The 27077-nt window shown below is 38.5% G+C and overlaps 1 protein-coding gene across 4 annotated transcripts in view; it reads right to left on the bottom strand.

Annotated features, from left to right (window-relative positions):
- PRIM2 (DNA primase subunit 2) overlaps window positions 1-24781 on the bottom strand; it is a 292124-nt gene extending 267343 nt beyond the window's left edge. For 3 of the 4 annotated variants that reach the window (XM_022581481.3, XM_089918942.1, XM_089918941.1), the window contains exons 1-5: window positions 24688-24781; window positions 23807-23968; window positions 21887-21990; window positions 19234-19313; window positions 17765-17885 (exon numbers count right to left, since the gene is read on the bottom strand). In XM_022581481.3, coding sequence (XP_022437189.1) covers window positions 17765-17885; window positions 19234-19313; window positions 21887-21990; window positions 23807-23960 — 459 coding nt within the window. In that variant the 5' untranslated portion in view covers window positions 23961-23968; window positions 24688-24781. Of the gene's footprint in view, window positions 1-17764; window positions 17886-19233; window positions 19314-21886; window positions 21991-23806; window positions 23969-24585 lie in introns of all 4 variants that reach the window. The other variant, XM_022581482.3, reaches the window with a different exon arrangement.
- Window positions 24782-27077: the final 2296 nt, after the last annotated feature.

Genomic DNA, 27077 nt, shown 5'->3' with positions numbered 1-27077 from the left:
TACAGGGATCGAGGGGCAAGCTAATCAACAGCACCTGAATTCAAGTGCCTTACTTGCCAGGATGAGGTGCCATGCGAGAGTACCAGGAGAAGAGGGGAACAGGTCTCTGCCAGGAAAGTGACTGCAGTCTGCCCCAGGAATGACTTTTCTGCCAGGCACCCTACAACACTTTCTCACTCTACCTGCCATGAATCCCCAACAGCTACAACCACTTGATCAAGTTTTATCTATAGTGTTTATTTCAAAAAGAAAAGGCATAATGTTTTTCACACTCTCCACACCTTCATCCAAGGTTCTGATAAATCCCCTCAGACAACTAGCTCTATCTTATCCCCCCACCTAAAATCACTGAACTAGAAAAACCAAAACAGTCACCCAAGAAGCCAAAGTTACTGTTCTTTTTAGAAACTGTACAGGACGCCCATCCATCATCATGTACAAATGTGGACAGTAATGTTCCCTTCAGTCAATCTTCCAATTTTATACATATTTCTACATCTTACTTTAATGTATATGTTTATTAAGATGCACCTCAAATGACATGGAGAATGCAACAGTAAATAAATAATTATAGCAAGCAGATTAGAAACAACCAGAGTAGTATTAAAAACCAATCATGATTGCAAACACACTTGTTAAAAGTATGCATATATTTTCCATAAATTACTGTTTCCTAAAATAAAAACCCCAAATAGATGTTTTTTTTTAATTGCAACAAAACATACCAATCTAATAACCTCAAAGTTTTCCAACATATAGGCATTTACTGCCTCTGTGTCCTCCTGAACATCACTAGTGAACATACATGTCAGGCACACTACTAAATACACCGTACACTCTATCTCCTTTAAACCTCACAAATCTGTGAAGTGGGGATTGTGATTATTCCCATTTTGAAGATGAGGAAACTGAAAAACAGATTCAAAATTACATAGCTGACTGTCAAGTCTGGATTGAATTTTATGCTACTTATAAACCAAAAAGTTTGCCTATTACTGTTTAATGCAGGCAGGCAGAAGACACAGACTCCTGCATTAGAGACACAGACCTTTATTATCCACAGTGCAGGAAGCAGCAAAAGAACCAGCATGTTTGTGTGGTTCTCCTTCCCCCAGGGGCAACATGACACAGCACAGATGGATGCTCGGAGTACAGTGAGGTTGCACTGCAGCTAAGGAGCCCTGGGAACCAGTCACTTTCATAGCAGGCAGTAAGCGAGCCTCCTCTATGTACCAGGAAGACATTACCTCATCCCTCGAGGTTGCCTGCTAAAAACACAGCTGTGAGAAATGGCCCAGGTAAAGACTGCTCAGGACCCTGCATTCCTAACATACCCAGCAAGATGTGCAAGAGCAGGAGAGACCCATGGAGGAGGGTTTTTCCCGACACCGATATGTGCTGGACTGCTAACTATCATTAATAAAATACATTCCAAAAGTTTAACTTTTTTCCCTAAATTTAAAATTATAATTGTTGAGATTGCTGAGGCCTCTGGTTAAAAATGGTAAACTGAACATATACATTTACCTCCACTACCTCCACAACAAAATAAAAATGACAACAAAAGTGTAAAAAGACTATAAAGGACAAACAAAATAGTGGAAAAGAAAGGTCTACATATTTTTGGAAAGGAGATGAAAGTGCATTAATTGATTTAGAAAGAAAGAGGAACCTACAACTTAATCCCTGGAGAAAATGATACTGAAAAGAAGAAAGCCAATATGACCACAGAGAGCACACAAAATCATGAATTAGAAACACCACATACAAAGGAAAGATGTAAGTCAGGGAATGCAAAAAAAATAAAGAAAAGTCACCACAGTGAGCAGTGGGCTCCTGCTCTCAGATACAAGAACATCAGCACTAAGACATAAATCACTGTGGAAGAACACTGGAGGCTTCCTCTGAAACACTGACTTTGGCAGGGGTCATCCAACAATCAAATATTAAAAAAAAAAAAAAAGAGATCAAATAAGATCCAATAGTAAATAAGCATCATATACACCTGCATGAGCACATAAAACCCAATCTTCCAATTTACTTTTTCACATCTCAATCTTAAATAAAAACAAATAGTCCGGCTTCCCTGGTGGCGCAGTGGTTGGGAGTCCGCCTGCCGATGCAGGGGACACGGGTTCATGCCCCGGTCCAGGAGGATCCCACATGCCGCAGAGCGGCTGGGCCATGAGCCATGGCCGCTGGTCCTGCACGTCCAGAGCCTGTGCTCCACAGCGGGAGAGGCCACAGCGGTGAGAAGCCCGCGTACCACAAGAAAAAGAAAAATAGTCAAGGATCATTAAACATTCAAGGAAAAATTCAACACAAAGGACTGTCTAAAACGGATGAACTAAATAAAGGAATGAGAGGTAGAGAAACAACTAATGGAGCAGAAGACAACTAATAATCTTTAAAAGAAAGAAGAAAATATATTCATGAAGCAAAAACAGAAGACTATAAAAAGGAGAACCAGAAAGGGCTATTAGAAACTAAAGACAGGAGGACAGCAGACAGCAGAAACAAGAAGAACTACAATCCTGCAGCCTGTGGAAAAGAAACCACATTCACAGAAAGATAGAAAAGATGAAAAGGCAGAGGGCTATGTACCAGATGAAGGAGCAAGATAAAACCCCAGAAAAACAACTAAATGAAGTGGAGATAGGCAACCTTCCAGAAAAAGAATTCTGAATAATGACAGTGAAGATGATCGAGGACCTCGGAAAAAGAATGGAGGCAAAGATCGAGAAGATGCAAGAAATGTTTAACAGAGACCTAGAAGAATTAAAGAACAAACACACAGAAATGAACAATACAATAACTGAAATGAAAACTACACTAGAAGGAATCAATAGCAGAATAACTGAGGCAGAAGAACAGATAAGTGACCTGGAAGACAGAATGGTGGAATTCACTACTGCAGAACAGAATAAAGAAAAAAGAATGAAAAGAAATGAAGACCTCTGGGACAACATTAAATGCAACTAAATTCGCATTACAGGTGTCCCAAAAGAAGAGAGAGAGAAAGAACCAGAGAAAATACTTGAAGAGATTATAGTCCAAAACTTCCCTAACATGGGAAAGGAAATAGCCACCCAAGTCCAGGAAGCGCAGAGAGTCCCATACAGGATAAACCCAAGGAGAAACACGCCGAGACACATAGTAATCAAGTTGACAAAAATTAAAGACAAAGAAAAATTATTGAAAGCAACAAGGGAAAAACGACAAATAACATACAAGGGAACTTCCATAAGGTTAACAGCTGATTTCTCAGCAGAAACTCTACAAGCCAGAAGGGAGTGGCAGGACATATTTAAAGGGATGAAAGGGAAAAACCTACAACTAAGATTACCCAGCAAGGATCTCATTCAGATTCCATGGAGAAATCAAAAGCTTTACAGACAAGCAAAAGCTAAGAGAATTCAGCACCACCAAACCAGCTCTACAACAAATGTTAAAGAAACTTCTCTAACTGGGAAACACAAGAGAAGAAAAGGACCTATAAAAAACAAACCGAAAACAATTAAGAAAATGGTAATAGGGACATACATATCGATAATTACCTTAAACGTGAATGGATTAAATGCTCCAACCAAAAGACACAGGCTCACTGAATGGATACAAAAACAAGACCCATATATAAGCTGTCTACGTAAGACCCACTTCAGACCTAGGGACACATACAGACTGAAAGTGAGGGGATGGAAAAAGATATTCCATGCAAATGGAAATCAAAAGAAAGCTGGAGTAGCAATACTCATATCAGATAAAATAGACTTTAAAATAAAGAATGTTACAAGAGACAAGGAAGGACACTACATAATGATCAAGGGACCGATCCAAGAAGAAGATATAACAATTATAAATATCTATGCACCCAACATAGGAGCACCTAAATACATAAGGCAACTGCTAACAGCTATAAAAGAGAAAATCGACAGTAACACAATAATAGTGGGGGACTTTAAAACCTCACTTACACCAATGGACAGATCATCCAAAATGAAAATAAATAAGGAAACAGAAGCTTTAAATGACACAATAGACCAAAAAGATTTAATTGATATTTATAGGACATTTCATCCAAAAACAGCAGATTACACTTTTTTCTCAAGTGCACATGGAACATCCTCCAGGATACATCACATCTTGGGTCACAAATCAAGCCTCAGTAAATTTAAGAAAATTAAAATCATATCAAGCATCTTTTCTGACCACAACGCTATGAGATTAAAAATGAATTACAGGCAAAAAAACGTAAAAAACACAAACACATGGAGGCTAAACAATACGTTACTAAATAACCAAGAGAACACTGAAGAAATCAAAGAGGAAATCAAAAAATACCTAGAGACAAACGACAATGAAAACACGATGATCCAAAACCTATGGGATGCAGCAAAACCAGTTCTAAGAGGGACATTTATAGCTATACAAGCCTACCTCAAGAAACAAGAAAAATCTCAAATAAACAATCTAACCTTACACCTAAAGCAACTACACAAAGAAGGACAAACAAAACCCATAGTTAGCAGAAGGAAAGAAATCATAAAGATCAGAGCAGAAATAAATGAAATAGAAACAAAGAAAACAACAGCAAAGATCAATAAAACTAAATGCTGGTTCTTTCAGAAGATAAACAAAATTGATAAACCATTAGCCAGACTCATCAAGAAAAAGAGGGAGAAGACTCAAATCAATAAAATTCAAAATGAAAAAAGAGAAGTTACAACAGACACCACAGAAATACAAAGCATCCTCAGAGACTACTACAAGCAATGCTATGCCAATAAAATGGACAACCTGGAAGAAATGGACAAATACTTAGAAAGGTATAACCTTCCAAGACTGAACCAGGAGGAAATACAAAATATGAACAGACCAATCACAAACAATGAAATTGAAACTGTGATTAAAAATCTTCCAACAAACAAAAGTCCAGGACCAGATGGCTTCACAGGTGAATTCTATCAAACATTTAGAGAAGAGCTAAAACCCAGCCTTCTCAAACTCTTCCAAAAAATTGCAGAGGAAGGAACACTCCCAAACTCATTCTATGAGGCCACCATCATCACCCTGATACCAAAACCAGACAAAGATACTACAAAAAAAGAAAATTACAGACCAATATCACTGATGAATATAGATACAAAAATCCTCAACAAAATACTAGCAAACACAATCCAACAACACATTAAAAGGATCATATACTACAGTCAAGTGGGATTTATCCCAGGGATGCAAGGATTCTTTAATATACACAAATCAATCAATGTGATACACCATATCAACACACTGAAGAATAAAAACCATATGATCATCTCAATAGATGCAGAAAAAGCTATCAACAAAATTCAACACCCATTTATGATAAAAACTCTCCAGAAAGTGGGCACAGAGGGAACCTACCTCAATAAAATAAAGGCCATATACAACAAACCCACAGCAAACATCACTCTCAATAGTGAAAAACTGAAGGCATTTCCTCTAAGATCAGGAACAACACAAGGATGTCCACTCTCACCACTATTACCCAAGATAGTTTTGGAAGTCCTAGCCACAGCAATCAGAGAAGAAAAAGAAATAAAAGGACTACAAATTGGAAAAGAAGAAGTAAAACTGTCACTGTTTGCAGATGACATGATACTATACACAGAGAATCCTAAAGATGCCACCAGAAACTACTAGAGCTAATCAATGAATCTGGTAAAGTAGCAGGATACAAAATTAATGCACAGAAATCTCTTGTATTCCTATACACTAATGATCAAAAATCTGAAAGAGAAATTAAGGAAACACTCCCATTTACTGTTGTAACAAAAAGAATAAAATACCTAGGAATAAACCTACCTAGTGAGACAAAAGACCTGTATGCAGAAAACTATAAGACACAGATGAAAGAAATTAAAGATGATACCAACAGAGAGATATACCATGTCCTTGGATTGGAAGAATCAGTATTATGAAAATGACTATACTACCCAAAGCAATCTACAGATTCAATGCAATCCCTATCAAACTACCAATGGCATTTTTCACAGAACTAGAACAAAAAACTTCACAATTTGTATGGAAACAAAAATGACCCCAAATAGCCAAAGCAGTCTTGAGGGAAGAAAACGGAGCGGGAGGAATCAGACTTCCTGACTTCAGACTATACTACAAAGCTACAGTAATCAAGACAATATGGTACTGGCACAAAAACAGAAACATAGATCAATGGAACAAGACAGAAAGCCCAGAGATAAACCCACGTACCTATGGTCAACTAATCTATGACAAAGGAGGCAAGGATACACAATGGAGAAAGACAGTCTCTTCAATAAGTGGTGCTGGGAAAACTGGACAGCTACATGTAAAGGAATGAAATTGGAACACTCCCTAACACTGTACACAAAAATAAACTCAAAATGGATTAGAGACCTAAATGTAAGATCAGACACTATAAAACTCTTAGAGGAAAACATAGAAAGAAACACTCTTTGACATAAATCACAGCAAGATCTTTTTTGATCCACCTCCTAGAGTAATGTAAAGAAAAACAAAAATAAACAAATGGGACCTAATGAAACTTAAAAGCTTTTGCACAGCAAAGGAATACATAAACAAGACGAAAAGACAACCCTCAGAATGGGAGAAAATATTTGCAAACAAATCAACAAAGGATTAATCTCCAAAATATATAAACAGCTCATGCAGTTCAATATTAGAAAAACAAACAACCCAATACAAAAATGGGCAGAAGACCTAAATAGACATTTCTCCAAAGAAGACATACAGATGGCGAATAGGTACATGAAAGGCTGCTCAACATCATTAATTATTAGAGAAATGCAAATCAAAACTACAATCAGGTATCACCTCACACATGTTAGAATGGGCATCATCAGAAAATCTACAAACAACAAATGCTGGAGAGGGTGTGGAGAAAAGGGAACCCTCTTGCTCTGTTGGTCAGAATGTAAATTGACACAGCCACTATGGAAAACAGTATGGAGGTTCCTTAAAAAACTAAAAATAGAACTACCATACCACCCAGCAATCCCACTACTGGGCATATACCCAGAGAAAACCATAATTCAAAAAGACACATACATCCCAATGTTCATTGCAGCACTATTTACAATAGCCAGGTCATGGAAGCCACATAAATGCCCATCGACAGACGAATGGATAATGAAGATGTGGTACATATATACAATGGAATATTACTCAGCCATAAAAAGAAACGAAATTGGGTCATTTGTTGAGACATGGATCGATCTAGAGACTGTCATATAGAGTGAAGTAAGTCAGAAAGAGAAAAAGAAATATCGTATATTAACGCATATATGTGGAACCTAGAGAAATGGTACAGATGGACAGGTTTGCAGGGCAGAAATTGAGACACAGATGTACAGAAAAACATATGGACACCAAGGGGGAAAAGCGGCCCAGTGGGGGGGGGCGGTGGCGGTGTGATGAATTGGGCGATTGGGATTGACATGTATACACTGATGTGTATAAAATTGATGACTAATAAGAACCTGCTTAAAAAGCAGTAAAAAAAATAAATTAAAGACAAGACATCAAAAAAAAAACACAATAAACGTTGGCAAGCATGCAGAGAAAAGAGAACCCTTATACACTGCTGATGGGAATGCAAATTGGTGCAGCCGCTGTGGAAAACAGTATGGAGGTTTCTGAAAAAAACTAAAAATAGAACTACCATATGACCTGGCAGTTCCACCCCTGGGTATATATCTGAAAAACACAAAAACACTCATTCAAAATGATACATGCACCCCAATGTTCATAGCAACATTATTTAGAATTGCCAAGATATGAAAGCAATCTAAGTGTCCATCAACACATGAATGGATACACACAATGGAATACTACTCAGCCATGAAAAAGAATTAAATTTTGCCATTTGCAGCAACATGCATGAACTTGGAGGACATTATGCTAAGTGAAATAAGTCAGAGGAAAACAAATACTGTTATGATATCACTTATACATTGTTACCAGCAACGGGGTGGGGGGGGATGTGAGGGACAATATACGAGTGGGGGAGCGGAAGACATAAATTATTGAGTATAAGATAGGCTCAAGGATGTATTGTACAACACAAGGAATTCAACCAATATTTTGTAATAATTGTAAATGGAAAGTAACCTTTAAAAATTGTATAAAAAATTTAAAATAAAAAATAAATATATAAAATTAAAGACAGGAGAACAGGGGGAAAAAAAGATTTATAAAACAGTTGAAGAACTTTCCTAGAAAATAAAAAGATTAACTGGATGTTAAAACAAAAAGGAAAATAAGACAAGAAATTCAGGAGGTCCAAATTCTAACAAACAAGAAATTATAAAGAAAGAGCAATGAAAGATAAAAGCAAAGAAATGATCAAATCCATAACAAAAACAAATGTTCTAAACAGAAGAACCCAAGTATTCAGATTAAAGGGCCTATGAAGTTCCCATCCAAGAACAAAAAACAATTCAGACATCATCATGAAATTTCACAAACCTGAGTGAGAGGTGGGAGGGCCAAACTACAGAAAGTGAGACACAGTTCAAATGGAAACAAAAAGAAAGCTAGGGTAGCAATACTTATATCAGACAAAATAGACTTTAAAACAAAGTCTGTAACAAGAGACAAAGAAGAACATTACATAATGATCAAGGGATCAATCCACTAAGAAGATATAACAACTGTAAATACATATACACCCCACATGGGAGCACCTAAATACAAAAATGCAAGTATTAATAAACATAAAGAGACAGTAACAAAATAATAGTAGGGGACTTTAACACTCACTTACATTAAGGGACAGATCATCCAGACAGAAACTCATTAAGGAAACACTGGTGTTCAATGACACATAAGAACAGATGAACTTAACAGATATATAGAGAGCAATCCATCCAAAAGAAGCAGAATACATTCTTTTCAAGTGCACATAAAACATTCCCTAGGACAGATCACATGCTAGGCAGCGAAATAGTTCCAAAAAATTTAAGAAGACTGAACTCATATCAAGCATCTTTTCCAACCACAATACTATGAGACTAGAAATCAAGTATAAGAAAAAAAGTACCAAAAACCCCAAATACATGGAGTCTAAACAACATGCTACTAAACAACCAATGGGTCCCTGAAGAAATCAAAGAGAAAGTCAAATAACATGGAGACAAGTGAAAGGGAAACACAACAATCCAAAATCTATGGGATACAGCAAAAGCAGCTCTAAGATGGAAGTTTATAGTGATATAACTCTACCTCAAAAAACAAGAAAAATCTCAAAACAATTTAACCTTACGCCTAAAGAAAGTAGAAAAAGAAAAACAAACAAAACTCAATTAGTAGAAAGAAAGAAATAATAAAAATCAGAGCAAAAATAAATGAAATAGAGACTAACTAAAAAATTAGAAAAGATCAATGAAACTAAGAAGCTATTCTTTGAAAATATAAACAAAATTGACAAACCTCTAGCCAGACTCATCAAGATAGAAAGAGAGGACCCAAATAAATAAAATATTAAACGAAAGAGGAAAAGTTACAACGTCACAGAAATACAAAGGATCATAAGTGATTACTACAAACAATTATACACCAATAAAATGGACAACGTAGAAAAAAATGGATAAATTTCTAGAAATGCACAATCTCCCAAGGCTGAATCAGGAAAAAATAGAAAATGTGAACAGACCAATTATCAGTATTAAAATTGAATCAGTGGGGCTTCCCTGGTGGCGCAGTGGTTCAGAGTCTGCCTGCCGATGCAGGGGACACGGGTTCGTGCCCCGGTCCGGGAAGATCCCACATGCCACGGAGCATCTGGGCCCGTGAGCCATGGCCGCTGAGCCTGCGCGTCCGGAGGCTGTGCTCCGCAACGGGACAGGCCACAACTATGAGAGGCCCGCGTGCCACAAAAAAAAAAAAATTGAATCAGTAATCAAAAATCTCCCAGCAAACAAATGTCCAGGACCTGATGGCAACACAGGTGAACTCTACCAAAGATTTAAAGAAGACCTAAAACCTATCCTTCTCAAACTACTCCAAATAACTGAAGAAGAAGGAGTATTTCTCAACTCATTCAATGAGGCCAGCATTACCATGATAGCAAAACAAGACAAAGACACCACAAATAAAAAAAAAAATCAGTGATGAACACAAATACAAATATCCTCAACAAAATATTAGCAAAACAAATTCAACAATACAGTAAAAGGAGCATACATTATGATCAAATGGGATTTACCCCAGACATGCAAGGATGCTTCAGTATCTGCAAATCAATTAATGTGATGTACAACTAACAAAGAATAAAAATCATATGATCATCTCAGTAGATGCTGAAAAAGCTTTTGACAAAATTCAACAATGATTTATGATTAAAACGCTCAACGAAGATGGTATAGAAGGAATATACCTCAACATAATAAAGGCCCAATATGACAAACCTACAGCCAACATCATCTTCAACAGTGAAAAGCTGAAAGCATTTCCTTTAAGATCAGAACAAGACAAGAGTGTCCACTCTCACCACTTTCATTGTACATAGTATTGGAAGTCCTAGCCACAGCAATCAGACAAAAAAAAGAAATAAAAGGAATTCAAATTGTAAAGGAAGAAGTAAAACTGTCACTGTTGACAGATGACATGATACATATACAGAAAATCCTAAAGATGCCACTGAAAAACTGTTAGAACTAATAAATGAACCCAGTAAAGTTGTGGAATACAAGATTAATATACAGAAATCTATTGCATTTCTATACACTAACAATGAACTATCAGAAATTAAGAAAACAATCTCACTTACAATTGCATCCATAAGAATAAAATACCTAAGAGAGTAAATCTAACCAAGAAGGTAAAAGACCTGTACTCAGAAAACTATAAGACACTGATAAAAGAAACTAAAGATGACACAAACAAATGGAATGATAAAGCATGCTGATGGACTGGAAGAATTAATATTTAATTCTTAATATTAATATAATATTAAAATGACCATACTACGTAAGGCAATTTACAGAGTCAAAGCAATCTCTATCAAAATACCAATGGCATTTTTCACAGCACTAAAACAAGTAATTCTAAAGTTTGTATTGAAACACGAAAGATCCCAAATAGCCAAAGCAATCTTAAAAAAGTAAAACAAAACTGGAGGTATCGTGCTCCCTGATTTCAAGCTATATTACAAAGCTACAGTAATCAAAACAGTATGGTACTGGCACAAAAGCAGATACATAGATCAATGGGACAGAATAGAGCATCCAGAAATAAACCCACACTTATGTGGTCAATTAATCTAAAACAAAGGTTTCAAAAATATACAATGCAGAAAAGATAGCCTCTTCAATAAGTGGTGCTGAGAAAACTGGACAGGTACATGCAAAAGAATCAAACTGGACTTCTTTCTCACACCATGCACAAAAATAAACTCAAAATGGAATAAGACTTAAATGTAAGACCTGAAACCATAAAACTCCAGGAAGAAAACATAGGCAGTACATTCTTTGACGCTGGTCTTAGCAATAGTTTTTAGAATATGTCTCCTCAAGCAAGGGAAACAAAAGCAAAAATAAACAAATGTGACATCAAACTTAAAAGCTTTTGCACACCAAAGGAAACTACCAAGAAAACAAAAAGGTAACTTACTGAATGGGAGAAGATATTTTAACAATATAGCTGATAAAGTTAATATCCAAAATATACAAAGAATTCACACAATTCAACATCACAAAGACAAACAAACAACCAGATTAAAAAATGAAAAGACAAGCTGAAAAGACATGCTTCCAAAGAAGATATACGGATGGCCAATGGGCACATGAAAAGATGCTCAACATCACTACTCATCAGGGAAATGCATATCAAAACCACAGGAGATATCACCTCATACTTGTCAAAATGGCTACCATTAAAAAGACAAGTAATAAGTGTTGGTGAGGATGTGCAGAAAAGGGAGTCCTTGTGCACTCTTGATGGGATTATAAGTTGGTGCAGCCACTATGGAAAACAGTATGGAGATTCCTTAATAAATTAAAAATAGAACTTCCATCATCCAGCAAATTAACTTCTGGGTAGTCACCTGAAGAAAGCAAAAACACTAATTTGAGAAGATACATGCATTCCAATGTTTACTGCAGCATTATTTACCTTAATCTAGATATGGAAGCAACCTAAGTATCCATTGAGAGAGGAATGAATGAAGAAGATACGGTGTGTATGTATATATATACACAATGGAATATTACTCAGCCACTGCCATTTGCAACAACACAGGTGGATCTAGAGGGTATTATGCTAAGTGAAGTAAGTCAAACAGAGAAAAACAAATATGGTGTGATCTTATTTACATGTGCAATCTAAAACAACAAAACTAACAAAGAAAATAAAATGAAAACAGACTCATAGATACAGAGAACAAACATCTGTTTGCCAAAAGGCAGGGGGCAGGAGGTGGGTGAAACAGGTAAAGGGAATTAAGAGATAACAAATAACTCATGGGGATGTGATTAAGGAATATAGTCAATAATGTTGTAGTAACTTTCTATGGGCACAGATGGTTACTAGACATTGTGGTGATCATTTCGTAATATATGCAAATGCCAAATCATTATGTAGGACTCCTGAAACTAACCTAATATTGTACGTAAACTATATTACAATTAAAAAGAAAAAAAAGAACACCTTGAATCAGTAACTTAAACTTCCACCTTAAGAAACTAGATGGGAAGAGCAAACTAAACCCTAAGCAAGCAGAAGGAAGGAAATAATAAAAATTTTTAATTGATAATAATAAAGAGTAATTAAAGAAATAAGGAATTGAAAAATAGAGAAAAAAACAAAACCAAAAGTTATTTGAAAAAATCAACAAAACTGACAAATGTGTACTTAAATGATCAAAAGAAAAATAGATTTAAATGGGTAAAATCAAGAATGAAAGAGAGGATATCATAACCAATCTTTAGAAATAAAAAGGATTATAAGGGAACACTATGAACAACTGTATGCATCAATTAGATAACAGATGAAATGGACAAATTTCTAGAAAACAGGAATTACCACAACTGTCTAAAGAATTAGAAAGTTTGAATAGATCTACAACAAGTAGAGAATGAATTAGCAATTTTAAAACACCCCACAAAGAGAAGCCTATACCTAGACAGATCACTGGTAAATTCTAGCAAATGTTTTTAAAAAATTAACACCAATCTTTCACAACTTCTTCCCAAAAATAGAAGAGGAAGAGACACTTCTCAATTCACTATATGAGGCCCATGTTACCCTGATACCAAAACCAGACAAAGACATCATAGGAAAACTACAGACTAATATCCCTTATCAATAAACACAATCCTCCACAAAAGACTAGCAAATCAAATGCAGCAACTTATTAAAAGGATCATACAATACAGCCAAGGGGGATTTATCCCAGGAATATCCCAACAAGGTTTAACATCCAAAACTCAATTAATGTAACACACCATATTAATAAAATAAGGGATAAAGCTCTATGATCTTTTCAAAAGGTGCAGAAAAAGCACAAAATCCAACACCCTTTCATGATGAAAATGTTCAACTAAAATTAGAAAGAGATTTCCTCAATCTGGTAAAGGGCATCTACAAAACCCCACAGCTAACATCATATGTCTTGGTAAAAGACTGAATGCTTTCCCCCTAAAATCAGGAACAAGACAAGCATGTCCACTATTGCCACTTCTATCCAACACTGTACTGGAGATCCTAGCCTGGGAAAATAGGCAAAAATAAATAAAAAGCCTCCAGATTGAAAAGTAAGGATTATTTCTTTATAAGAGACATAATCTCCTAAGGAATCCACTAAAAACTATTAGAATAAATGATTTTGTAAGGGTGCAGGATACCAGATATATACAAAAATCAACTGGATTTCTATACACTAGCAATGAACATTTTAAAAATGAAATAAAGAAAACAACTCCACTTACAATGACATTAAAGAATAAAATACTTAGGTATAAATTTAACAAAAGTACACAATTTTGTTGAAAAAAATTAAAGATCTGAAGAAACAGAAAAAATTTCCATGTTCATGGATCTGAAGACTTAATATTAAGATAGCAATACTCCCCAAATTGATCCACATAGTCTTCATAATCCTAAACCTGAACCTCAGCTGGTTTATTGGTAGAAACTGACAAATTGATCCTAAAACTCATAAAATGCAAGGAACCCAGAAGAGCCAAAATAATCTTGAAAAAGAAGAACAAAGTGAGAAGATTCACACTTCTCTATTTCAAATCTTATTACAAAACTACAGGAATCAATATTCAAGAGCACACAGTACCAACACAGGAGAGACACACAGCTCTAACTAACAAAATTGAGTCCATTTATGGTCAAATGACTTTTGACAAGAGTGAAAAAACAATTCAAAGAGAAAAGAATAGCCATTTCAACAAATGATGCTGGGACAACTCGATATCCACATGCAAAAGAATGAAGTTGGGCCCCTACTTCACACCATCCACAGAAATTAACTCAAAATATAAATAGACCTAAACAGAGCTAAATGTAAGGACCAAAACTATAAAACTCTTAGAGAAAAACCATAGGAGTAAATCTTCACGACCTTCCATTAGGCAAATCCCTTTTAGATCCGACAACAAAAACACAAGTAACAAAAGATAAAAACAGGGACTTCCCTGGTGGCACAGTGGTTAAGAATCCACCTGCCAATGCAGGGGACATGGGTGAGAGTCCTGGTCCAGGAAGATCCCACATGCCACAGGGCAACTAAGCTGTGAGCCACAACTATTGAACCTGCACTCTAGAGCCTGCAAGCCACAGTTACTGAAGCCTGCACGCCACAACTACTGAAGCCCTCGTGCCTAGAGCCCGAGCTCCACAATGAGAAGCCTGCGCGCTGCAACAAAGAATAGCCCCCACTCGCCGCAACTAGAGAGAGCCTGTGCGCAGCAGCGAAGACCCAACACAGCCAAAAATAAAAATAAGTAAATAAATAAAATGTTTTCTAAAAAATGATCTTACCAAGAAAATGAAATGACAATCCTCAGAATGGGAGAAAAAAAATCTGTAAATCACATATCTTATAGTGGACTTGTATCCAGAATATGGAAAGAATATGTAACACTCAACAATAAAAAGATAACTCAGATAAAAAATAGACAAAGGATATGAATACATATTTCTCCAAAGAAAATATACAAATAATCAAATAGCACATGAAAAGATATTCAATGCCTTCAGTCACTAGGGAAATGAAAATCAAAACCACAATGAAGTATCACTTCACACCCACCAGGATGGCTGTATTAAAAAAAAAAAAAAGACAGCAACAATTGCTGGAGAATGTGAAACAACTAGAACCCTCACACACTAGTGAGACGTACAATGGTACAGGCACTCTGGAAAACAGTTTAGCAGTTCCTCGAAAGTTTAAATACAGAATTACCCTATAACCTAGCAATCCCACTCCCAGGTATTATATATATCTGAAACAAATAAAAAGATATCCACACAAAAATGTATATGCAAATATTCACTGCAGCATTATTCATAATAGCTAAAATGTAGAAATAACCCAATGTCCATCAACTATTGAATAGAGAAATGAATATAAAATGAAGTACTGATACATGCCACATATACAACATAGATGAAGCTTGAAAATATTATGCTAAGTGAAAGAAGCCAGTAACAAAAGATCGCAAGTTATATGAAATGTCCACTTATATGAAATGTCCAAAATAGGCAAATTCACAGAGACAGAAAGCAGATTAGCTGTTGCCAAGGGATGACAGAGTGAGAAATCGAGAGGGACAACTACTGGGCACAGGTTTCTTTTTCAGGGTAACAAAAATGTTCTAAAATCTAAGTGATGGTTGCACAACTCTATGACTATACTAAAAACCAACAAATTGTATGTTTTAAAAGAGTGAAGGTCAAGGTATGTAAATTCTATCTCAATAAGGCGATCATAAAAGATTATACTTGTGATCTCACTTATATGTGGAATCTAAAAAAGTCCAACTCACAGAGTAGAACAGTGGTTGCCAGGGGCTGGGCGGCAGAGCAGACAAGGAGATGCTGGTCACAGGGCACAAACGTCCAATTATAAGAGGAATAAGCTCTAGGGATCTCACGTACAGCTGCTATGAGAGTTGATTCTAAAGGTTCTCACCACCACAACAAAATGGTAATGATGTGAGGTGAAGGATGTGTTAACTAACCTTATTGTGGTAAACGTTTCACAACATATACGTGTATCATCACACTGTGCACCTTAAAGTGACACAACATTTGTATGTCCATTATATCTCAACAAAGCTGGGGGAAAAAAACATACCATGTAATACTATTTACATAAAGTTCAAAGACAGGCAGAATTACTTATCATATTAAAAGTCAGGATAGTGGTTATCAGGAGGGAGATGGGGTTAGTAAATGGGAGGAGGCACAAGGCAGCACAGGGTGACAGCAATGTTCTCTTTCTTAACCTTTGTGATACTTCAGAGAGCTGGACAGTTATGATTTGTGCACTTTTCTGTATATGTTATACTTCAATAAAAAAGTTTTTTAAAAAAAGAAACTATGGTTTTTGCTTAAAAAAATTTACCTGATCTATTGAGACAATCTAGAGTAAAGAATAAATCTTCTCACAAACACTTTTTCTCGACCTAATAAAACCATAATTTCAACAACAGTGAAAAAAAATTAATTATTTTTAATATGAGAGGACAAATGCACTGTAACTGATATTAGCAATAACGGACTTCACTAAGGATCAGCATTCTAAGCAAAGTGGAAAACACAGGAGGTTTGGGTGAGACGGCTCTGATACCAACGCTTTTCTCTGCCCAGGTAGACGTTACTCAGAAACCTCACAGGGTTCACAGACGTGATACAAACTGTGGAAGGTGCCTTGCTGGCATATGACAGACACTAAATGTCCACCAAAGGTTTATTTACTTCCCTTCACACAATCTCCTTCCCCCAATGAAATAACCCACCCTGGTTCTTGCTGCAGTGGGCACATCTACTTCTCAGCAGGACAATGTCCTTCACCTACTCCAACTTCTACTTTTTTTTACTTTATTTGGCCTCAAGACACCCATTCTAACACCCAAATAGAGTCCCAAACCATCCTACCGCCATCTGACTGCTCTAAGTTTTCCAAACAGAATTTTTCTCCCTTCCCACTGCAGCACACTCACCTAAAAGACATAAATTCTATTTCCACCCACAATAATTATCCCTGCTAAATACGCACACAACATTTCTTCTATTTTGTTTAATTACTACACGTAACTCATTCAGATTTGTCTACAAAATTATACCTTAAAACTATTCAGATATTTTACCGACAACTGACTTCTAAAATAAAGTATTATCCCCCAAACCTCATTGTTGGAAATAACTACTACCACTTCTCTGTTTTCTTTAGAACATTATTAGCTTTAAATTTTTGGTCTGGAAGATTCTGGTTAAAGATAAACTTTTATAAATTAAACCTTTTTGTGCTTTCATAAATCACATATTTAATACAGCAACTGAATAAATGTGCAGCTCTGGTACTAAGGAGCCTCTTTTCTTCTAGTTATGGAAGGGAGAGGTTCACTGTTGTGCAAAGCCAATAGTTATTGTTTCAGGTGGGTACTTAGGAAGAAAATGTAAAGAGAACAAACTCCACACATTAACACCAACACTTAAGGGAGGGATGAACGGTGATAACAATCGGGAATGACTTTAAAAATATACTTACAGCCTCAAACTGCAAATGGCTATCCTTTAAGAAACTCTGAATTTTGTCCTTGGGTAAAATACTGAATCGAAATCGAAGGAGATCCATTTCTTGTTGAATGAACCAGCGCCTAAGCTCTTCACTAAAATGGAGACAAGAAAATTATAAGTGAAAAGTCCACTGACTATTTTCAAAGTCCACTGATTATTAAATCCAAGAAATTTCTATGAAACAATATTCAAACATGAGCAAGATGCCAAAAGACTGAAGTTAAAAGCATCAAGTCCTCTATTATGATAAGAGTGTGAATACATATCACATGCCACAATCTCCCTGGGATGAGTAGAATATGGGGGAGAAAGGTGTTATGAACATAAAATTAAAAGAATTAAATACAGAATACTTCGAGCCTAGCTGCATTATTATCAAATAACATAAAACAGTGCACTTCTTTTAATGTAACTGCAAAATAGCCATTTACATCAGAAAATGGGGTATCCCTTCAGTCAATGCCAAATAAACATCAAAAGTTTTTAAAGGTAACTTTATCTCTGAATGGATTATGATCAAACTATGCAAAGTAAACTCTGCTTACAGCTTTATAGTTTATAATTTCACAAAATTTAATGTGCACTAGGATATCTCAATTTTTTAAATCAACATACATTAATTTATAAGACAGATGGGCATTATTGTTGTTGTAAAATAATTATGCTACTTCATGTAAAATATGATTTAATTTTCTTTCCCCAAATGACTTTCACATTGTCAGCAATTCATTTACTGCATAAATTGCATAAACTGCATGTGCTTTCTTACAAAAGAAAAACTCTGGGACTAAAGCTGGTGAATAATTTCTCAGTTATTATCTTGGGATAGTCACCAATTCAAGATTCCCATTTGATAATCCTATTACCAAAAAGAAACAGAAAAGAAACATAATAATAAGTATGTAATTTAACCAAAATTAATACAGGAAAAAAAAAGTTTTAAAAAAGCAACTAACTCCTTCTCCCTCTGGGTGGCGCTATTGACTTATAAGAAACCAACTACCAAAGGAAAGATCTTAATCTAATGTGCACCAGCCCATAAATGTCAACATCTAAAGCCCTGTGCAGATTCAAGTATGTGTTTGATTCATTATTTCTTATAAATACTACCATTTTTTTTCTGGGGGAAAAAAATATCAAAAGTCCTTCCTAATGAAATCCCCTCTAATTTTAAATCCTAAATGAAGAGTCTCTCCCATAAAGTAAAAAGTGTTTTAACAGGCAAAATCTGCAAAAAAAAAAAAAAAAAAATTTTTTTTTTATTTTTTAGTAAACAACTTGTTTCAAACAATTCTCTGCAACAGTGTTCCGCCCATGAGCCACTGGTTTCTGACATTATTCTGGGATTTCCTACAATCAGTACAATGCCTGTCAGCCCTCCTAGACCAGTTTACAACCCAAGGTGTCAGACTTGACCATGGAGGACAAAGGTATACTCACGACTGGCAGTAAGCAAGGCGTAAAATAAAGTGAGAAATGTGATCTCTTCTTCGGGGTTCATATTCATCTTCCAAGTTTTCCTTAAAAACAATGGCACATGAAAAAAATAAATGCATCGGAACAGTAAAAGGTGTAAAGAAATACTGAGTCAGCATAAGCCAATGGTAAAGCAGGAGTTTCAATAACACAGATTTCATAATATGCTCCCCAGGGTGAGTACCATTTTACTTAGGTTAGCAATCAGATGAAACAGAACTGAACAACAATACCTCCTGGGTTTGGACCCCACTATTTTCTTCCTCTTAACTTTCCTTCTCATCCAGCCTACACCCAGGCACTCACCTCTTCTACTACTTCTCACATCAACCCTCAACTGCTTTCATTTCAACCATTTGGCAAAACCTAGATTCTAAATAAATCCAAAGATACACTCTGCAGTCCTGTTCCCAAAACGCTAAGAACCTCTGGGAAAGATATATACAACTATAGGAATTTGGAACATTAAAAATTCACAGCCTCTAACCTCGACTGGACCTTTACCAACACCAAGGCATCTTTATTCAAGCTCAACACAGTCAGAGCAAACACATCCTGAGCATTTGCAAGGTACCAGGCACTGTTATAAGCATTTTTAATCCATTAGCCCATATAATCCTTTGAAAACCCCTATGAGGTGGGCATCACTATATCCTTATTTTAAAGATGAGGAAACTGAGGCAGAAAGAAGTTATATAATTTTGTCCAGGTCACAAAGCTTGTAAGCAGCAGAGCTGGGATCTGGCCTGTAACCATCTCTTTCCTCACGTCTTAAGAAAGCTGTTTCCATCTTCACTAGGTGGCCAGTGCTCCCCGCCACACCACCTTCTTCTCTCTCATCACATGACCTCACTTACTTTACAGAAGATAAAGGCCCCCCCTTCAGCCCCAAGCTCCTGCCGCCACATGCTGTACTGCCTTCCCTTCCCTCTCTGTGGACAAATCTCTCTCCTTCCTCCTACATAAAGCTAATTCCTACACTGAAACCACATGGCCCATCTGCTCTTGCCTCCTAAGGACCCTGACTTATCAAATGCTCTCTCAAAGTATCTTCAAGCTCCCTCCTCTTTTTTCTCTTCTAGATCTTTCTGCTCAGCTTACAAACGTGTTCAAGTAACCACTGTTGTATGTGTGTGTATCTTCTCTTTTTCCCTCAATTTTTTCTACACTCAGACCTACTTCCCCTGTGTCTTTTCAGCTACACGTTAGAAGAGGATGTATTCCATATCAACCTCTCACCTCTCTCCTCCAAACACCACCACTGTTCCAGCTTCTGCCTCTACCTACAAGGTTCTACCCTGCTGATAAATCCGATGATTCTATACAACTCATCTTATTGGTTCTAAGTGTCTGAAATTGTTCCACCATGAAGACAAGAGGTCTAGATTCAGATCTTGGCTGCACTGTTTTCCATCTTATGAGCTTGGGCAAGTTACTAGCCTATCAATATCAGTTTCCTTGTCTATAAAGAGGGATGATGACAGAACCCACCCTCCTAAGACTGCTGTCTGGATTACATGAGTTAATATACGTGATGCACTTAGAACAGACTCTGGGACATGGTTAAGAACAATATGAATGTGTGCTGTTGTATCATCACCTGCGTATCATGATCATCAGTACTGAGACCCCAGCTTCCCTGGCTGCCAGAGTGGCTGATCTCCACCCCAAGGCAGCTCCTCCTCAATTGCCCTCCCAGACTCCCCCCATTCCACTCCACCTGAATGTTGTATTCCTCACATCCTGGCCTCCATCCTCTTCTCTTCTCACTCAAATGTTTCCCTGGCTGCCTCACCTACTCCTGATGATGCCAACCTTCCTCCTGAATGTGCACCCCCACCCCAGAGGTCCCCAAGTCCAGATCCGTGTGCACACCCTGCTGGCCTCAGACAGCTCCACAAGTACCTCAAAGTCATGTCGAGAACTAAACTCAGCGTCTTCCCTCTAAAAAGACTTGCCTCCCCTCCTGTATATCATCACCATCCAGCCAGCTGTCTCACCAGAAACCCAGGTGTCATTCAGAACTCTTCTCTCCCTTCTCTCTGCAGTCACTAAGATCTTCCGATTCTACCCTCTCACTATTTCTCCAATCAGTCCTCTTACCTCCATTCAATTCACTCTCGTCATCTCCAAGTTCCTAACTAGTTTTCCCCACCAAGGATGACCCTGTCCATCTGCTGTTGGCAGTCATCTTCCCAAAATAAAAACTGTATCACATCCATCAAGATTCGGTTCCAGCACCACCTCGTCTGGGAAGCCCTCCCAAACCTCCCCAACCTGAGCTAATTCTCTGTGCTCTTGGAGTTCGTCACCCTGTAATGCACAAAGCACATCTGGCAATGTCTGGAGACATGGACTGGGTGGAAGCCAGAGATGCCAGCGAGCTCCCTAAACGCACCAAGGAATCATCAGACCCCAAATGTCCACAGTCCCCAGGTCAAGAAACCCTGCAGCACTGTAGTCTGACTGCATGTCAATCACCCATAGTGGACTGTAGGTTCCTTCAGAAGAGTCTTTTTTAAAGCCCTATGCCTAATACAAGACCTTTCCCACAACTGATACCCAGTACATGAATATACACAAACCAAAGAAACATCTTTTTCCCTCTTTTACTTACTCTGTAGGAAAACTTAAGCTTCCGAAGCTCGGCCTCTAGCTTACTCTGGTACTGCTCACTTCCTTTCACGTAGCTCACACCAAGATTCTCGACTGCTTTTAGCACTAGAAAAAATTTTAAAAACAGAAGAAATGAATAAAACATATAAATGCAAGATAATTTTATAAAACTAAATCCAAGACAAATAAAGTCTATGGCTACCAATCCCATAATTACTTGTTTATAAAAGACGACAATATTTAAGCTTTATTTTCTGCAAGTACATTATATGTTATATATGTTTATCAGAGGATAATCTCCACCATGTACAGAAAATACCCACATCCCACAGCATAATCTCACACTAGGGATTCTCAACCAGAAGGAAGAGAGGGATGGGAAGCAGATCACTGATGGACTGAGCACCACTGCTCAGTGGTGCAGAAGGATCCCCTCAGAGGGATGCAGAAGTGTCTGCATGTACAGCCCTCGTGTGGAGCCGTCTGTGAGGCAGTCGGCTTCCCTGACTCAGCACAGACTCATCAGAAGACAGTTCTTCCCTTCCTGATGAAACAGAGGAGAAGACAGCAGTGAAGAAGCAAACAAGCCACCGTGACTAGATGCTACATACACACTGTCCAAAGGTTCCTGAAGCCTCTGTCAACCCTTCCTCAGATGAATTATTCTGCCATCGGTATGAAAAGAGACATTTTTTAATTCAAGAACGAAAAACTTCTAAAATGAATCCTGAACATAAACTCATGTCCCCCAGGTACCTCCATATTATGGTGTCCCGAACCAAACTCATTCTCTGCCCCTCAATCCCACTCCTCTTCCTGCCACCCCACCTCCATCCGCAGAATTTCTATCCACCAGATCATCCACACTGGAACTTCAGCCACCCCCACCTGTTCCACCACTCCTCATAGCTAAGAGTCACCAAACCCTGTCAATTACACCTCCTAGTATCCCTTCAATCTCTCCCTTCCTGTCACTGCCTTACCATCTCACCTCCTAAGTGCCAAACCCAAGGGACGCTTTTCAATCATCACCTTAATCTCAATGAGGCATATGAAACTGCTTAAGCTTCCCAGAACCCATTCTCCCTTGCCTTCACCTTCATTCAACAAACAGGTAATACAGATACTCTGTATTAGCAGTTCTCACCCTGCTCCTCTAAGAATGATTAACAGTATCTCACCTCTACTTCTGATCTTCCCACCAGGATATCGTGGAACATAAACTCTACAGATAGTGCCGTTATTTGTTTCAGTTTACACCTAACTTATTTCTTTCTTCCACCAACACACAGAAGTAGGTCCCCAGTAAAACTGCTACATCCTTCTTACACCCCAGTATTACACCATATCTTGGCACAAAAATGCCCTTGCTTACCCATACTTCTCCATCTACCCTGAACTTGTCACTGTTCCCTCCAATATGACACTCTCTCTCATGCCTCCAAGCCTTTGTACAGGCCATTATCCCAGCTTGCAAAAACCCTTCACTTCTTCTCTGTTGAGAAATTGCTACTCATCCTTCAAGGTCCAGATCACATTTCAACTTCTCTTAAGAAGTTTTACTTAATCAGACTAGGACAATCACTCCCATCTCTATGTTTCAGTAGCCCTATTAGTTACCTCTACTAGAGCACTTAAAATACTAAACTACAATTATTATTTTGGACATCTGTCTCCATGTACTAGAATACAGCTTCAACGAAAGTGAGAATTACATTATTCAGCTCAAAATCCCTACCACCTAGAATAAAGTGGCACTCAATAAACAGGCACTGTACAAGGAATAAATGAATGAATGGCAAAATCTCAACAGAAAACCCTCAGTAAATATTTGTTGAAGGAAATAAATTACTCTAATTCATTTCCACAAAGTATAAGTGAGGTTCTCAAGAATATATAAATTCTAATCCAAATCACTCACATTTAACTCTATCGATAGCCAAGTTTTCAAATTCTATCAAAGATATGTTTCCAGAAGGCGGCTGCAAGTAAAACTGAAGGCTATGTGGGTAGCAAGCATTCCTCTGGTCATCTGCCAACCTCAGTTTCCTCCGATTTCCTCCAAGAAACTGCATCTTGTTACCTTGGAAGGAAGCACATAAAATGGTTGAAATGATAGAAAATGGAGTTTAAAAAATGCAAAAAAAAACTCCACATTAAAGGGAAAAAAAATTGAGGTTGAAGAGCACGCACGAAGTGTTAACAGTAGTGTCCCTGAGTGATGTCTTCTGTATCTTCCAGACTTTCGACGATACACCTGTAACAATTGTGCAAAGGGGGTGGGGAGAGGTGTGCGCTGGAGGAGACGCAAGCAGTGGTCCTAGCCTCCTGCAACACTAACGGCAGGTGATGCTGCCTGCTCACTAGAGGTCTGTGTGCCTCCACCCTTAGGTCTCTGCCGTCCCAAGAGTCAAGATAAGATTTCACACGGGCAGCAACCCTGAATTCGGAGGAGAGCGCGGGAGATTCCGGCTAGGTAAGAGACTCCATGGGCAGGGTCCAGTTACTCGCTTCCTCCCTTACATCCCCGGGAAACAGACAACAGTCTTTCAGGTCCCGTCTGTCTTAGCTCCTCTCAGGAGCGTCCACAGGTGCCTAGTGACACCCAGCTCCCGCCCTCCCCGCCCCCCAGGCAGGGCGGTCTGTCAGCCCCGGCACCGGCGGCTCTGCCCGGACAAGCCACCAATACTCGATACCCACCCTCTGCGCCCGTAGCCCCAAAGCGCTCTCCTCCTTCTCTGGACTCGCAAGCCTCAACACCAGGATTACTGTCCGTCCCAAACCCGCGGGGGCTTCTCCTACCTCCAGCCACACCTGACGTGAAAACACACAAACCCCGGCAAGCGCTTTCCCCGGGTGGCGGGAGAGTTCATACAGAACCGGAAGCGGAAGTGGCTGGACCACCAAACCCGCCCCAGAGGTCCCGCCCACCTGCGCGGCCCCGCGCTTGCTCAGTGGGGCGCTCTGAGGACCGCGGGATTTGTGTCCCCTTTGTAAGCTGCAGTTCCTGTGCATGGAGCCGCGCTGTCTGGGGCGGTGGGCGGAGAGCGGGCCCGGTACTGGCTCCCCGCTAGGGACTCTGGGTAATCTCTGAGGGCCCCGGCCTTAGGCTGCACGGCCCGCGTCTTACAGATGCGGAGGCAGACTCTAGGTCATCTACGTACAATGCCTAGGCCATCTACGTACAATGCCTAGGCCATCTACTTACAACGCCTAGTCGGGTTTTCTCCTAGACTGCAGGCCCTCCCCTGGGGAAAGATTTACGTCCAGTGCACCCCCTACACACACCTGGTACAGGGCGCCCACAGAAGATCTGCAGTGAATTAGAACGCATGCATCATGCACACGTGCACCCAGAAATCGCTCGGCGTCTAAAGTAGAGCAGGCCCAGAGGGGCATAGCGGCGAGCACGTGCAGAGCGCTGTGGAGAAGGTGCCCTAGGGCTGCGGACCCGGAGCCACACCGGCTCCCGACTGCAGGCCGCAAGGTTTTCAGAACTGGAAATAAACTTCGCCTGTGGCCTCCAGGAGGCGTGTCTCGCTTACAAAAGGGGCCGCGAGAGGCTCTAGTAAAGATGGGAGGTGAAGAACCCTCTGAAATGTTCAAGGTTTTAGAGATGCAAACGGCACTGAAATAGCGTAAATCTTCAGAGCACTTACCCAGCATGGACCAAACTGTGGCTGGCACTGACCTTGTACCAGGACGTGTTCTAAGTGACTTACACATAAGTTCATTTTATTTCCATAACCATTTAAGGTAGTTTCTGTTATTAACCCGCTTTACAGATAAGGAAACCGTGCAACAGAGAAATTAAGTGACTTCAAAGATCGCATAGTAAATGGCAGAGACAGGTTCAAAGTCTGGGAGACATGCCAAGCACCACAGTGCTAACCACCACACTGTACCAATTCCACTAATATATCAGCGCCTCCCATTAATTCCTTATTCAACACATAACTAACATCACCTGGCCTGAAAAAGACACCTGAAGCGTAAGAACTGCCTGAAGAAACCTGGAGCACAGACCATAAGAACATTTATATGAATGTTTAGCTGATCTCTGGATAGGGAAGGGATTTAAATATAACAACTTACAAAGAAAAATACCTAAAGACTTGACTATACAAATATAAAATTGTGCATCTAAAAAAAATTCACAAAAATTTTTGCAGTCATAACAACAGGGGAAAAGTTCACTATAAAAATAATATCAGGGACTTCTCTGGTGGTCCAGTGGTTAAGAATGAGCCTTCTAATGGGGGGGACGCAGGTTCGATCCCTGGTGGGGGAACTAACATCCCACATGCCGCAGGGTAACTAAGCCGGGTGGGCTCTAGAGCCCACGCTGCAACTATTGAGCCCACATCACAATTAGAGAGAAGCCCGCCCACCCCGCCTGCCGCAGCTAAGACCCGATGCAGCCAAATAAATAAATAAATAAATATTTTAAAAATTAAAATTAAAAAATAAATAAAAATAATATCAAAAAGGCTAATACCATCAAGATGTAAAGAACTTATGTAAATTAACTGGGAAAAAAATCATAAGATACAAATGGAAAAAGAATAGCAATAGATAATTCATAGACAAAGCAACAAATGGTAAAGTGTGAAAAAATGTTTATCACTGGCAGCAAAAAAAAATTTCCCCTACAAAACTGGCAAAGATTTTACAATGAAAATACTCAGTATCGGGCAAAGCACAATACGATGGGCTCACATAGGAATTGACTGCTGTGCTACAATTATGGAGTATACTGTAGTTATGTGTATTATGAGCCCTAAAAGAATTCATACAGTTTGACCAAAGTATTTCACTTACATGAATCTGTCCAGAAATAGACACAAAAATTTGTGTCCAAGGAACGTCATTGCACCATTATAAGGATGAAAACCCAGGAAAATAAATAAATGATGGTATGTTCATATCATGAGACATTACACAGACTTTTTAAATATATATGTTTTTGAACAATATTTACCTGGGAAAATGTTCAGGATGCTATGAAGTTAACAGAGCAGAATACGTAAAATCACATACACCAGATGATCCCAATTTTGCAAGAATATAGCATTACAATTTTCTGCAGCATTTCTGACTACTACCAATAGGCTGCCCTCTGCAACTCCTATCCTCGTCTTACAATCCAGGCATGTGTTATCCGTTGCAATCAGAATTTTATGTGCAAGACC

Source organism: Delphinapterus leucas, chromosome 10 (assembly GCF_059928025.1).
Source record: "Delphinapterus leucas isolate spDelLeu-1000000601 "Yukka" chromosome 10, BTC_Dleu_Yukka2, whole genome shotgun sequence".
Taxonomy (NCBI): domain Eukaryota; kingdom Metazoa; phylum Chordata; class Mammalia; order Artiodactyla; family Monodontidae; genus Delphinapterus; species Delphinapterus leucas.
This window is presented reverse-complemented; position numbering and strand designations above follow the sequence as displayed.